This window comes from Cupressus sempervirens, chromosome 8, assembly GCF_028749045.1.
Source record: "Cupressus sempervirens isolate cs-2001-9-10 chromosome 8, ASM2874904v1, whole genome shotgun sequence".
NCBI lineage: Eukaryota > Viridiplantae > Streptophyta > Pinopsida > Cupressales > Cupressaceae > Cupressus > Cupressus sempervirens.
In genome coordinates, this window is record NC_143125.1 from 163,357,192 (window position 1) to 163,371,943 (window position 14,752).

The 14,752-nt window shown below is 34.8% G+C and overlaps 1 protein-coding gene across 8 annotated transcripts in view; it reads right to left on the reverse strand.

Moving 5' to 3' along the window:
- Positions 1–228: 228 nt before the first annotated feature.
- LOC149542068 (vesicle transport protein GOT1-like) overlaps positions 229–14,752 on the reverse strand; it is a 38,431-nt gene continuing 23,907 nt past the window's right edge. The window contains exons 3-8 of one of the 8 annotated variants that reach the window (XR_016355424.1): positions 2,409–2,500; positions 2,231–2,311; positions 1,468–1,565; positions 1,280–1,361; positions 1,048–1,145; positions 229–835 (exon numbers count right to left, since the gene is read on the reverse strand). Coding sequence is in view for 5 of the 8 variants with exons in the window: in XM_089797115.1 (XP_089653241.1) it covers positions 1,110–1,145; positions 1,280–1,361; positions 1,468–1,565; positions 2,231–2,311; positions 2,409–2,500 (389 nt within the window). In the remaining 3 variants the exon portion in view is untranslated. Of the gene's footprint in view, positions 1,146–1,279; positions 1,362–1,467; positions 1,566–2,230; positions 2,312–2,408; positions 2,501–14,752 lie in introns of all 8 variants that reach the window. The other 7 variants (XM_089797115.1, XR_016355426.1, XR_016355425.1 and 4 more) reach the window with 7 other exon arrangements.

The following is a 14,752-nucleotide window of genomic DNA, read 5'->3' on the forward strand; positions in this document are numbered from 1 at the left end:
GGACAGACAGGTACTAAGAAGAACTTTTAAGTCCCTGGATGGTGCCAATAACAGAACAATACCAGCAAAGTGGGCAACTAGGGCAGCACCCAATAACAGTGATAACAATTGATTCCCACCATAGTAGAGACTAATAACCTTGCACCAAAATAATTTATAATTTCAAATACTACAGCACAATCTGTCATCACAACTAGGGTGTTAAATCAGTTAATTACAAAATACATATCTCCACAAAGAAAGAAATATTTATTTCATATGAACATAAATTGGTCATTCGTAGGGCAATGCAAAGTGGATAAATGTAACTCCATTCAGGTTACATTTATATCAGTAATGGAGGTATTTGTTGGCAAAAATATTAATTACGAAGCTGCATACACTTAAAATGTTTGCAAAACTTCTATTTCCAACTGAATCTGCCCCTGCCATATCAATGATAAGACTGAATCTATATCACGAAAGTTGTTTACAATGCGAAGCTGACATTACATCCGGTTGTGATATGATCCTCAAAAATGTTGACTTTCAGAGAGGAGACTATTCCTCCATACAGGATACTGCAATTGATCATATCAATAATTTTTGGCAATTTAAAAAAAACACGTTCACTTGATGATATTATAAAACAATGGTAAGTCTCATGGTAAGATGTTTGGAACATGATGCTGTGTGGTCCAGAAGATGACAAAATTTTAAATTGTTTTAGATTTTTTTTGTAGAATTTTCAGTATGTAAAACATAACCATAGTACAATCTAGATGAATTACTAACACTGTTGATGTCATCAAGTCCACAGGAACAAGTAACCAAGTTCTTAGAAACCAAATTCCTCCTGCACGAAGACATTTCATTTATAATACATTACAACCAACTTGGTATAAAACTTCCAGAATTTTGAGCTGTGAAATATTTACTCAAGTGCACTGTATTTCCAGGAGGAACTTGAAGAAAAAAGTTAAAAATATTATTTTTTATTTGTCAGATAAAGATTATTTTTTTAATCAGATAAAGATAATGAAGCAACTATCTCTGATCCTTACAGACCCAAGTGTGATTCTCGAGTGTCTTTTCTCCTTACCAAACCATGCATGATTCAACATAACAAATTACACTGGCACCCTTCTCTGCTTCGAGCCAAATAGCTAAAGAAATTACAACTACTGATCAGTACTTTAATACATAAAACCCCAAAAAAAACTTAGAAATAGCAGAAAATTTGGGTTAAATTTTTTCCAGAAGTAACTTTACAACTTTGGATTAAGTAAATGTTCATTACCGATTTAATGAATGGTAGTTGGAATACCCAACCGAGTACAGGAATCCTGTTCAAGAATACCACAAAAGTAGGCCAGAAACCACTGCCAAGGCAAAGAAAGAAGTTGGCAAAAAGCATAATAGTCAACAAAGTATAATCAAGAGGATGAGCCAAAAAATAGAAAGGCAGCAAGCAAGAAAAGGATTAACCTGAAGAGAAAAATAAAGCCATAGGTTTCTAATATCATCCCGATGACAGGCCATCCAATAAGAACAAAGAAAAAGCCAATCACAAAAGCAATGGATCCCTGCAGGCAGCAAGAAAAAATTTATTCCATTGAGAAATTCACTGATGACAATACTTTTTAAAGATTATAAAGCTAGCCTCATGTACCAAATATAAAATACACTTTATTCTTCTGGCTAGTCTTCAGCATATATATAATCTTTTTAGTTCTGCAATATTAATTTTCACAAATCAAAAGACTATCAATATCAAGTTAGCTTCATGACCTCTAATCTTCACCAAAAGCCATACTCTTATGAGATTGAAGGTCTAGTTGGCACTCAATGTATCCAGGGATATATTAAAACCTAGGAAATAGCTGAGTTCATAGTGAGTAAATTTTCAATAATGCCTAGAAAACTGAAACTACTAGAACTCAATTCAAATTTAATATCCATATGATTACAATTGACTAGAAAAAATTATATTTTTTAATAAAAGATATGCCATTTTTATAAACTCAACTTAGAAAGATCAGTTTTCAAAGTTTTAGAAATATATGCAACTTTGAAAAATGGTATTCGTAAATACTTTTCTGTTCAAGATTGATATACTGATCGTACTGCATTAAAACATAATGGATGTCCGCACAGTTGTGAGATGTGTATCAATGCTGGGGCCAGAAACACAAACTAAAACTATCTTAATGAAAAAATACCAACTTGGGGACTTTGGAAAGCTCCATACCTTGTAGTGGCTGCGTTTCATAAAGAATTGTGCGGTTGACTTCACGCCAATTGTTAACATAACACCTGCCAAGAAAAGGATCTGATAAGGATCACAAGTTAGCATTGCTTGAATAAGCATTTATATCAACTTCTTCAAGCAAAGTGTCAAAACAATGGCAAACGCCACAATAACTTACATTTCCCATTGCCAATAGACCCTTATCAAAGAAGAAGATAACTCCCAAGAAAAAAAATAGAACACCAAAGCCTGTAAGGCCCATCCCGATTTCTGTTTCATGACAACACAAATTGAGTAAATATGCAAAATACTAAAATGTTATAAGCCTATAATTTATGTCAAATTTGGCCAGGAGCATGTAGACCAAGATGACAGATAAAAAAATCAGCACATAAACTCTTCAAGTATGCCAAATCAAAAGCACAGGAATGATAATGTGCCAATCATATGAGAACCCTACATCTTAACATTTGCATTAAAAATGCCAAAGAGATGATGAAGCCATGTAGATTTCATACACTCATCAGCCATTCACCAAAAAAAACATCAAAAGCACATCTATTCAGGATCAGTGTTGAGAGTAAGACAAGACAAAAACTTGGCAAGTTGAATTTTGACTCAGTCCCTCAGACTCGGTGCCAAATCTTGGTGAAGACTCAACAACTCCGCAAATTTTTAGTAACATATTAAATAATAAACTTATGGGAAAAAGATCTTTGGTCTGATTATTTTCAATGCATTAGTATATCTTGACTCTTTGGTTATTAGATTAATTTTGTAAATATTCTTAACTGATCTAGCCCTTTCAATTCTGTCCTTTCATATTCCAATGATTTAGGTATTACCATTATATAAAGCGCATTAGGGATTTTAGAGGTCCACAGGCTAGCTGTTTAGCAGAATTTATTATGGAAACCATTATCAAGCTGTGCAGACCAGCAATCCAAACAGCCTTCGATGGGCCTGTAACAGGTACCATTATCAAAGATATGCTATTATCAACCCCCTTTCTAGTGACAAGTGCGGTCTACTGAATATTGATTAAAGAGTTCATATATAATTTAGATAGATACAGAGTTCCTACTGATATCACCTCAATGTTTGTAGCTATGGTTCATTCGGTAGAAGCGGAAAAGTTTAGCATAGAACTTCTATGCAGAAGACCTTTCAAAAAATATGCATTTAGGTGATCTTGAAAAAGTTTTGATAAACATTAATGTAAATCGCATGACTCCTAGGCCATGCAATTACGATCTTAATATGATGGGAAGGAATAATGACCCTCTTTCCCATTGTGTACACTGAAGATCGCAAGAGATTCAAAAATGGAAATCTGTCGTCGGAAGAAATGTGGACTTCCTGATGCATTTTCTTCATGTCAGAGACCCTCCTGGGCATGATTGGATTGATAAGTTTATGGAGGAGGATCAACTTGGCTTGTGGGAAGACATCAAAAACATCAACCTTGGATATATTAAGCCAAAAAATCCTTACGATGAAATATCAGACTTGGATACCTACTCTCAATAATCTGGATTAAAAATCCTTCTTCTAATGTAAAAGGCAGAATGATCAAAAATCCTTTTTCAAATATCTCTGTTCAAATAAAAGATTGAAATAATTCTAGATTTTATTTGTAGAAAGCTTTATGTCAAAATACATCTTAAGTAGAAAGTACAATATATTTCCTTTTGTTTAATTTGTATATAAAATTAGTTAAATTTCTTTATATTTCGTTTCTCTCTTCAATATTCTAACAACTTAATCTTAGTCTAGCAAAGCTATAATATGGAAATCAAAATCAGGGGATAAAAGATTAAATTATTACAGATAATTCTGCTAAGGCTTTATAACAAGATGTAACTCTAATTTATTTTAAGTCTGGACCTTTTATCTATCAAAAAAAATTTATGGGAAAAAATCACTATATTGCAGCATCTCACATCAAAATAACTTCAACCATCACAGTAGCATTATTCAGAATCCTGATTGACCAGGCAAACCAGAAGTATAAATTGAATTCAAATTCTCAAAAAAATACGCTTTTCCATTCAATGCAGCACAAAACTATTTTTGCTTAGTCTGTATGATCTCACAAGCCCTTGAGTTTTGACATGATTGGTATCTCTAATGGGTTGATGCCTACAATATCTACAAGTTCGGATTGATGTCTCCAGTTGATTGGTGCCAACAAATTATTTAAGGGGGATTGTTGTCTCGTATAGGTTGGAGCCTACAAAGTTTGTAAGAGATTTTTTCATATAAGAATCATTTTGTTGCTGTTTTCTCCTCTTTAAGGGTTTCCACATAAATCTTGTATTCTTCTTGCATTGGAGTATTGTTAGATCTTATGTGAATGATATTGTACAATTCACTCATTTGATTATAGTGGTTAAGTTACGAAAAAATAATAGATTGTGTTATACTGATTCTCCCCCATCCCTCCGCCCCACCCCTCCCTGCCTGAGTATAAGCTTATGTTCATGAAAAGAGTGAAAGGGGATGAATATGGCTGGATGTCAAAGAAGTATTTGGGGTTTTGCCTCTAGCCAAGCTAGCCAAGCTAAAACCTCAGATACCGATTCGTGGGGTCCAGGCCTGGCTTCCACATCGGAGGCGGACGGATTCCGGATGCGCCCGAAAGCCCTGCGGGTGCTGGCCGGAAGCGCCTGGAAGCTGAGACTCAACTTCCAGGCGCATCCAAGAGCCTGCGGCTGGCTTCCGGCCAGCACCCGCAGGGCTTCCGGACACATCCGGGAGCATCTGCGGGCCCAGCAGCCTTTCAAACAAAAAACAATAATAAAAACATAAAGATATCTCTGCTCCTTATGTGTCCAGTCAAAATGACTGTTCTGCCATCTGCCACATGTCATGCACTTTTTTAATCCTTGACACAGATACGTACAACCTAAGTAAAGCTGATGGTGAAGAAATGTGTTAAGAGGGACATGTTTGCGATCAGAGTGGTATTAAGCTATGTGCACTTATTGATTAATATACAGGGCAAATGGGAAAGAGTGCCTTTGGTGGACCAGGTCCCATTAACTAAATCGATATCTCACATGGCAGGGGCCAAGTAAAACATTAGTTTGCTAATAAACATTCCACTATCTTCTGAACTGATTAGTAATAATTTAAATTAATCCAACAGAAAGTGCCAGTACACAATCATATGCTGTCTCAAAACTGCAAAACTGCCTTTCAAGCATCATGTATCCTTCAAGACAAGCACAGGGATTCCCCAACAAAAATTATTATTCAGGAAAGAAATCATCAGTAAGAAGTCCCAAATATGGACTCCTGTAATTTTCGATCTACAAAAAAAATCTGAATTAGGCAAGGACAATTTGAATTGCGCTGTATTAACAAACATCTTGTAGAAATCTTCATCATGACAAACTTATGGTATCCCTCAAAAGGATTAAAACTGTATAAGAAATCCACAAAATAGAAAACATAAACCTGGAAGCAACAGTGTAATACTAGCTTGATAAAGGCAACATCTAACTGCTAAGATGTTACAGGCTAAATCTGGATAATGATGAATATTTGAAATAGAATTTTTACTAGAATTCTGCGAATATTCTGACAAAGAGGATGCCCAACATGAAAACAAACACAAACAGAGCAGTCTTCAAATGCAATATCTAAAGTTGACAAATAATTGAGATATTAAATACCTGACAGCATTATTAAAGTCAATTATAGGGCTTTCTGCCAGTCACAATCAAATTCACTCTCAAATTCGAATATAGGGCTTTCTGCCGGGCAACATCTAATCACTGCTAAGATGTTACAGGTTAAATCTAGATGAAGCTAAAAATTTGAAATAGGATTTCCACCAAGAATCCTACAAATACACACACACACACACACACACACACGTTTCCTCCCGCATCCGCATCCAAAAAAAAAAAAATCCCCGCATCCTGTATCCGCTTCCAGAATCCGCTTCGGAATCCGCATCCGAATCGGTAACTTAGGTTAAAACCAATATCTGCAAAGGAAGAAACACTAAAAGGACAGAGAGAAGCAACTCAAAGGAGAATCAACCCACATTAAATCATCATTGCCTCAAATTGGCAAATATAAAAGGGCTTAAATAAGGAATCTCAAGAAATGATTAATTTATGTGTATGCATTTATGTATATTATTATTTATGTATAACTTTATTTGTGTCACCATACATTACCCCAAAATTTTAGTGCACTGTAAAGCACAAATTTTTCTAAGAGAATTAACAACTGAAAACACTGACAATGATTTTTTCACATTAAGAAAGCAACATAAACATACCATAATGCATGATCATGCACCAAGGATGTCATGCTACAAAACAATGACACATCAAAACACAAGACATCAATGCATAAATGAAGAATTGAAAGACTTCAAAAATATCATGCGATGACAGCAATACAAAGAATGCTGGGAAGATAGCATCTCACCTCACATTGATGATGGTGCACTTGCCACCTATCACAACACACATAAAAGCAAAAAAGATACAAACAGCCTATAAGGGACATGCATATGCATGATTGCATCTTTCATTCCACCCAATTGTAATAGTAGACATCATAAAAAATAAGATAACATCTATCAAATTATTCATGATTGCTTACACAAGCAAATGTTCACTGGAAGATTCACTAACTCCCTTGATTCTCATGACTGGCTGATCATTCCAATACAAAAGTGTAATACAGCTAAAACATGATAAATTCACTTTAAAAACATATAAGAATATAGTTTCAAGCATAGAAAGTGAAAAGGTAGGTATCCTAACTCAAGCTTCCTTTTGGACAACTTTCTGAAAGAAGTCAACTATAGTCCCCTATTTTGATTCACACCTTTCAGCACCTAATTGCCCTTGCTTTTGGTTTACATTCACCCTGGATTCCTCTTATGTTCTTTGAAGAATAAAGATTTGATAAAATATCTATAAGGATTCAATGTCAACAAAAGTATTGGATTGGTTGGGAAGACAATGTTTTTATTATTAATATTAATTAATAATTAGTTGTCATGTCCCCTCTTTAGTCTGACTAGTAGAGTTTATGTGAGTTAGCCTATCATGGGGGTCTCATAGGCTAGCAGCTATGGATAGAGACTCGTACAAGATACTCAATGATCGGGCTTGACTTTACAGGCACTTGGGAGCCAGTTGGGTGCAGTTCCTTGATTTTAGGGGGTATCCCTACATTTTAGGAGGATGTGACAGTTTCCAAATGTGAGGTTCCACGGGACCATTCTATTGTTTCAGTTTCAATATGACAGGGTGTGTTCCCTAGTTTCTAGGAGCATCCCTGGATTATAGGGAAGGGACTACCAGTTGACCCATCTCATCCGATATCTGTCACAGACAGGTGACATGGTCAGTTTCACGTTTATTTGGTTGGTTTGGGCTTTCATAAGGAAAATGGGGAATATTTTAATATTTAAATATTTCCTAAGTTAGCTTTTAAATAATTTATAATAAGGCTATTTATATGACCATTTTGGAGTGATAAGGGGATTATGGCTTCGTTTGGATAGATGTACCCTTGTGTTATAATTCGTTGGAAAGGTCTTGAATTATTATAAACTATTTTCACTATCTGGAAACTTTGGTACTTTTGAGTTATGACATTTTCATAAAGTAATGTTCTTCCTATAGCCTAGATGCCTTTATTTGGGAAAATGTTATTTTATTATACAGTGCAAAGTGTAATTCATTTAGGGTTCGATTTGCACTTGGGAGGAGTTATAAGGAGATGAAGACTTAAATTGTTGAGTATCTTTTGACATTTGAAACTTGTGACATTGGAAATTGCTATAGTGGAGTGATTCAAAGACTTGGGACAAAAGCCCTGAGACTAAAGTGTTGGGACGCAAACCTCAACAAGGATTTGGTGATTCAATATTGGAGTTAATAGGTAATATTCTCTGTGGCAAGGATCGACATTCTTCATAGTATTATTTATCATAAGGAAACATCACATTCAACTAGGCGGTCAGCCTATTCCAGCTTGCGCGTTTCTTCCAGAGGCAGCTCAGACTTGTATTGTGGGCGCCATTCTTTATTAGTAGCCAAGTTTTGCAATTTGGAGATCATACAGGGTTTGTGATAGAAAGCTCTCCATCTTTTGTGATTATAAAACCCTTCTACAGCTGGCGTCAAGTTTATTGTAGACAGCAAAATATCCATTTGATATATTCATTTCTTTGACTGCAAAAAATCTGAATATTATGCCTCGTACAATTTGAATCATTTCTAGGTTGTTAAGCGTTTTCAATATTTCAATGTTGCTCATCATTCTTAGTTTGAAGTTATTTGTTATTTGTCATTTACTTGCATATAGCTTCAAAAACACCTAAATACTTGAAAACGAGGAAAAACTAAAAAAAAATCAGAATTCTATAAAGTCTATTCAGAGGTACAAAATTCTGGTCAAAGTCTTGAATTTTGAAACAAGCATCAATTTCCAAGGTCACCGGGATTGGGGATCTTTCCTTAGTCTTATATATATATATATATATATATATATATATATATATATATATATATATATATATATATATCTTCCTCTTCTGTTCTTTGAAAAAATGAAGATTTGATAAAGTATATGTAAGGATTCAGTGTCAAAGAAAGCATTAGAATAGTTGGGAAGACAATATATTTATAATTAATATTAATTAATAATTAGTCTAATTGATATATATATATATATATATATATATATATATATATATCATATTAGCATTGCCAGCCATCATTCCCAACTCTTTGGCCATAGTCTCACAATTTCTGTCTAAATTTCTAAAATGAAAATTTTTTAAATACACTACAGCATCATCTCTTAACAATAATACTAACCAACTCAAACAAATTCTATCTTTAACCTCAATATGCTTGTTTATTATCACTCAAATAGTTGGTAGACAAGTACTCACTGAGTTGCCAAAAACTAGCCAAATTTCTTACAAAATGAGTTTTCCACATGTTTACTCGCCATTTTTTGGGTCAGTGCTCATCAAAAACTCAGTGAGAAAGACCAAAAAAACTCACCAGACACATTAAAAATGTGAAACACAGAGAAACACAAAACAAAATAGTCAAAAAAGTCACTATTCAGCTCTATATATGCAAGAGTGCCCCTCACACTTCCTCCCATAGCACTCAGAGAGCAAATATTCTTCATAAAAATATGCCAAGTACATGATTTTCATACCTCCCAGTCTCGGACTCAGCTCAAACAACTCAACTATAACTCGACAACGAAATGAAAAAAACCCTTAATATTTAGAGATTTTTAACGATTTAAAACTTGTTTCATGTGTCCATTATTAAAATAAGCTTTAAAAAACTATAAAATCATCAAAATAGAAGCTAATTTGATCACATGCATACATCACATAAGTACAAACATAAATTGCACCTAAAGGAAATAGAAAACATAGATATGCAAAATTGCAAATAATGTCAAATCTATATAAAATCCATGAAATCCATGACATCAAATGTTCCCAAACATATGTGTAAACAAAAACAAGTATATGACTCAAGCTCTAACTCAGTCTCAAAGTAGTATGCCTACCTCCTACAAAAGGCATCTGAGCTAGGTCCTAAATCACTAACAAGCCATAGTATTTGCCTGTGAGGTACCACTCTGATAAACATTAGTTGCGCATGTGCCTAATCATGCTCTATCCTGCTCTACCATAGCCATAGCCTCAACCTCTATGTTTGCCTGGTCAACCCACCTATGGCCTCCCCAATGTGATTTGTGGACTCCTCGATGCTCTTCTTCCTTGTTGGTTGCAAACCCATGGCCTCTTCTTTTCCTTCACCTCTCCCACTTTTCTTCTCTTCTTCTAACAACTCGCAAATAGAATGACTTCTAAAGCAAAATAGAAGAAGTGAAAAAAACAAATGGGAAATAACTTTTGTTTTTTACTCGCTGAAATTGCCAAATGTTGACATGAGTCATGAAGCACAGACTCAGCAACTCATGAGTCATGACTCACCGAGTCATGGCAACAGGTTTTTATGACCCGTTTTCCCTGACATGACTTGTGCACCTGGAAAACTTGTATAACTCGCGCCGAGTCCATTAACACTGATATTTTTTGCTCAAATGATAACATTGTCAAACGGTGTGCAACACGAGGTTTTGTGTGGTTTCAAAGACCTTAAGGTGGGCTTGGCGGCAAGGGCACTACCCCTTGACCTCACCCTCCATTGTTACAAGGAATGTGTCCGGAATTTTGCCCCAGACCTTGCAAATGGCACTACCCCTTGACCCTATTGGAGGTATTGCACCCAGCCCCCCACAAGGGGTGCTGCTCCTCAACCCCATTTGGACTGTGGACTTAATATTAAATAATAATAATTGCATTAAAAAATTGCAATATTAATTTGAGAATATTTGTTTAAATATATTTGAACAAAGATGTTCAATATTTGCTGACAAATTATAACTGAAATAGGAATTAATATTGAATAAGAATTATATTAAAAACTGAAATAAAAATAAGTAAATAAATAACTATAATCAATACCATTACAAGAAAATGTATTTAATCAATATCATCATTGAATAAAGCTTATGAGACGGACAAAATCATAAACCACAGGAGCTTCCAAAGGATGTGTATGATCATTCTCTATCGAGGACATTCATGTAAATGGATATGAAAGGAGAACGGAACTATCAGCAACCATAGAACATGCAAAATTACTATCCATGTCGGGATATACAATGTGTTCTTTGTGTTTATGTTTTCCAAGCAAAAGGCAAGATGTTTGAGTTTTCTAATAGAGTATTATATATTAATGGTCATTTAGATATTTAGTCTTTTGGGCAAGTTATAATTTTTTACTTAGTTTCTAAATTTTATGGAAACTTTCTTGTTGTCAGCTTTCGAGAAAATTCAATTCCGTTTTTAATCAATCTCCGTTCATTAATCTTTTATGAATATACATTTTCATAACATGGTATCAAAGGTCAAGCAGTTCTAGCAAGGTTGCACAGGAACGAGGGTACTTGGGTACTAGTATTGGTATGGGTATGGGTACAGCTATTTTTCAAAATAGGGGATGAGGGTACTTGGGTACATCAAACCATTTTTCAATATAATTCAATATTTATAGAAAATCTGAAACTACGAGTCATGGCAATGGTTTTTCAAAACAAGAACAGTGATAAAGTTTCTAAATGTAATGTATTGTTTTTAGTTTTTGATTTGCAATATATTTGTAATAATAATATATGAAAAATATTTAGATGCTTAACAGAAGGCAAGACTTTAAACATGAAAAAGAAGATCATAAATCATATAACAATGTCATATTGCAAATGATAAACTTCTGACTTGAACAGTATAAAGTTTACAATTAATCAGTATTGAATCATAAGTTTCAAATTGATTACGTATTGAATTAAGCTTGATAAACAACAAGCTGATACACAGAAAAAATAAAATTGAAACAAAAATTATAAATCTTAATCAAGGTCCATAGCTATGATGCTCTCCACTGACTACTTGGTACTTGGGGTACGTGTACCTGGTACTCCAGGGGTGTGGGCACGCGTACCCATGCAACGTAGGTTTTTAGTGAATTTTTATAAAAATTCATAACTTTCACCTAGAACTTTTTCCCAGAAGTTTTCTTTTTATTTTTTATGAAAAATTGTGGTGTCTTTTAAGGAAATCATTTGCAAAAGTTTGAAGGTTTTTCTGGTCTGCAAATTTGAAGGTTGTCTTCAGTTGTTGTTTGTTGGTGTTTTTTGTTGATAGCAAGCCCATGCAAATAGAGTTTCAACCTCTTTCTCCTCTGCGAAGGAGTTGCAAACTGGTTTTGAGCCTTGTTTTTAGATTTTCGAGCACCATTTCTGCATTTTTCCACTGCTTGTGTGCACTTTTTTCACAGACCCGTGAGGTGTTTTTTGGTTGTGTGATTTTCCAGTCAAAATTGTAAGGTTTTCATGGGTATACCTTGGCCTAGGGCTTGCACATTTTTTGTGAAGACATTCTGATAAATTATGGATTTCCTCCTTTTCACCTGTTGTTTTCTAGGTTTTAGTGATTAAGTTTTTTCTGCAGATGTGTTATGGTGCAAACAAAATCTTGTTTCAGTTAGGGTTTTGAAGACTATTTTTGATGATTCTGTTGGCATTATCAAAATACTATTGGTGAAGAAGAGATTGATGTATGATCATCATTGATGGCAACTATGCAACTACACAGGTGGCAAGCAACCCTATAGCTGTTGACTAAGACAATACAATGCAGAAGCATGATCGGTGAAAGTGGAATGTACATGAGATGATCAGTGAACACATGGATATGACAATTGGTGACTATAGCTGAATAGTTGACAGCATACAGAGCACCCACAGTGGTCGAGGTAGAAGTGAAATCAGGAGATGCGATCACATCTATATGATCTACACGATTATTCTATTCCATAATCACGACCACAACCTAATTGGTTGAGAGGTAAGAAGAGTTTGAATTGCTCCAAGTGGCAAACAAAGGAAGAACACTCAACAGACAGAAGATTCAAGATTATCGGAAGTTTTCTAGGTTTCTATAAATAAGTTTTTTTGCAGATGTGTTATGGTGCAAATAAGTTCTTTTTTCAGTTAGGATTTTGAAGAGTTGTTTTGATGATTTTTGTATACAAATCAAGGGTTTTTAGGTTTGCAAAAGGCTTTTTACTATTTTTTACCCCAAAAAAATTAAGTTTTACACATGGTGTGCATTTGTCGTGAGAATTTTTAGCTCTTCGCTGAATGTTTTATTACCCAATAGGCATTTTCATTGGGGGCACAGCCCACGGGATTGGTCTCACGCTGTCACCATATTGGTATTTTCCCAGCTAGACATCAGAATTGCAAATGACATCAGTTCCTGGATGCTACAGATTATCATGGCGAGTCAAATGACAAACTATGTGGCAAAGACAGGTTCCGACAGTTAAACTATTGCAAAACCTAGCGCTCCTAAAATCACTGCCACCATATTCTTCTTTGGAGTGAAGGGCTCCGGAATTCATTGTCCCAGTCGATGATATAAATGGTGGGCTTTGTCACCAAATCACATCATCACGTCCACTTCAAAATGCTTCACCCTTGCTTTGGAACTCCTCAATCAGGTGTGGATAAAAAGGTTTTGTGCAATTTTCATTGTGGTCTTTCACTGTTCCTTACATCCTGTGTGTGATGTCGCTTCCATTGTTCCTGAAAGGAAACAAACAAAAGGCTGCAGAGATTTTCTGGAAAGTTTGGAAAGGCTTGAAGATAACTCAGTTCATTTCAATTTATCAGGTCCCACTCTTATAAAATTTGAGAAGATTGATGTGCAGACCAACTTGAATATATTTATCACTGAAAATCTCTGATTGCTATATCATATCATTTTAGTCTCAATTTCTCAGAAAAAATAAATTTTGGAAGAAAAGTAGCTCTCGAATGCTATAGGTCCACGATAACAATATCTAATAAAACTAAAAGTCATTTTAATAGTGGCAATTTAAATGTTTGATTTGAAACCATGCTTGTATATGTAATGGATCAAACTTCTCCATTTAAAGCTGAAAACTAATGTGTGTAGGCAAACTTGAAACATCCAACTCTTTGTTCCACGCTATAATAAAGCATGAGAATTCAATAAAGTTGAACTCACCCGTAGTTGGGTTTGTTTAATATCGTTTGTCAGCATGAGGTGAGTTGCAACATATGAAACCCTAGAGCGATTTTGCGCCTAATTCAATTGTTGTTCATTTATATCTATTGCAATTACATTGTAATAATACTCTGCAATCTGTCACACATAAAGAAATTATGCTTTTCAAAAATTTACAAATTCCTCTATTCTTTGTATTGGGTACTTAGATTTTTTAAAGAACCATCTCATTTTTAGATAAATAGTAGTAGAATTTACAAGGGTAGGAGTTTACTGCAAGCTTTTATAAATGAAACAAAATTGATTTTCAGAAATATGCAGATTCCGCTGTTCTTTGTATTAGGTACTTATCAAGTCCTAAAATCATATTTTTTCAGACTGAAAGTAACAGAATTCACAAAGAGAGAGGAGTTTCCTGCCATTTGTCATAAAAATTTCTTATCAAAAATGTACAGACTCCTCTGTTCTTTGTTTGTACTTAGCAGTTCCTAAAATTATTTTTTAACTTAAAAGTAGCATATGCCATGTGAACTCTTATGTTGGATTTTTTGACGTTGAGTTTTGCTGGCCGGTACACTTCACATAGCCAAAACATTCAATCCTACATCTGAAATGGGTGGGGGTTCCTGGTCTGTACGTCAATGTGAAGGAGGATTAATTCATTTTTATAGCAAACTGACAATTTTTTGTATTGCATACATATCAGGTTCAAAAAGAGCTTCACTATTCCAGATTGCCATGACAGACACAGGAGGGGCAGCTCAAGCAGGCAGATGCTGTGGTGATGACATGTTGCTATGATACATTAGAGATCACACGACGTCCCTCGACTATAAAACCCTTAGGTC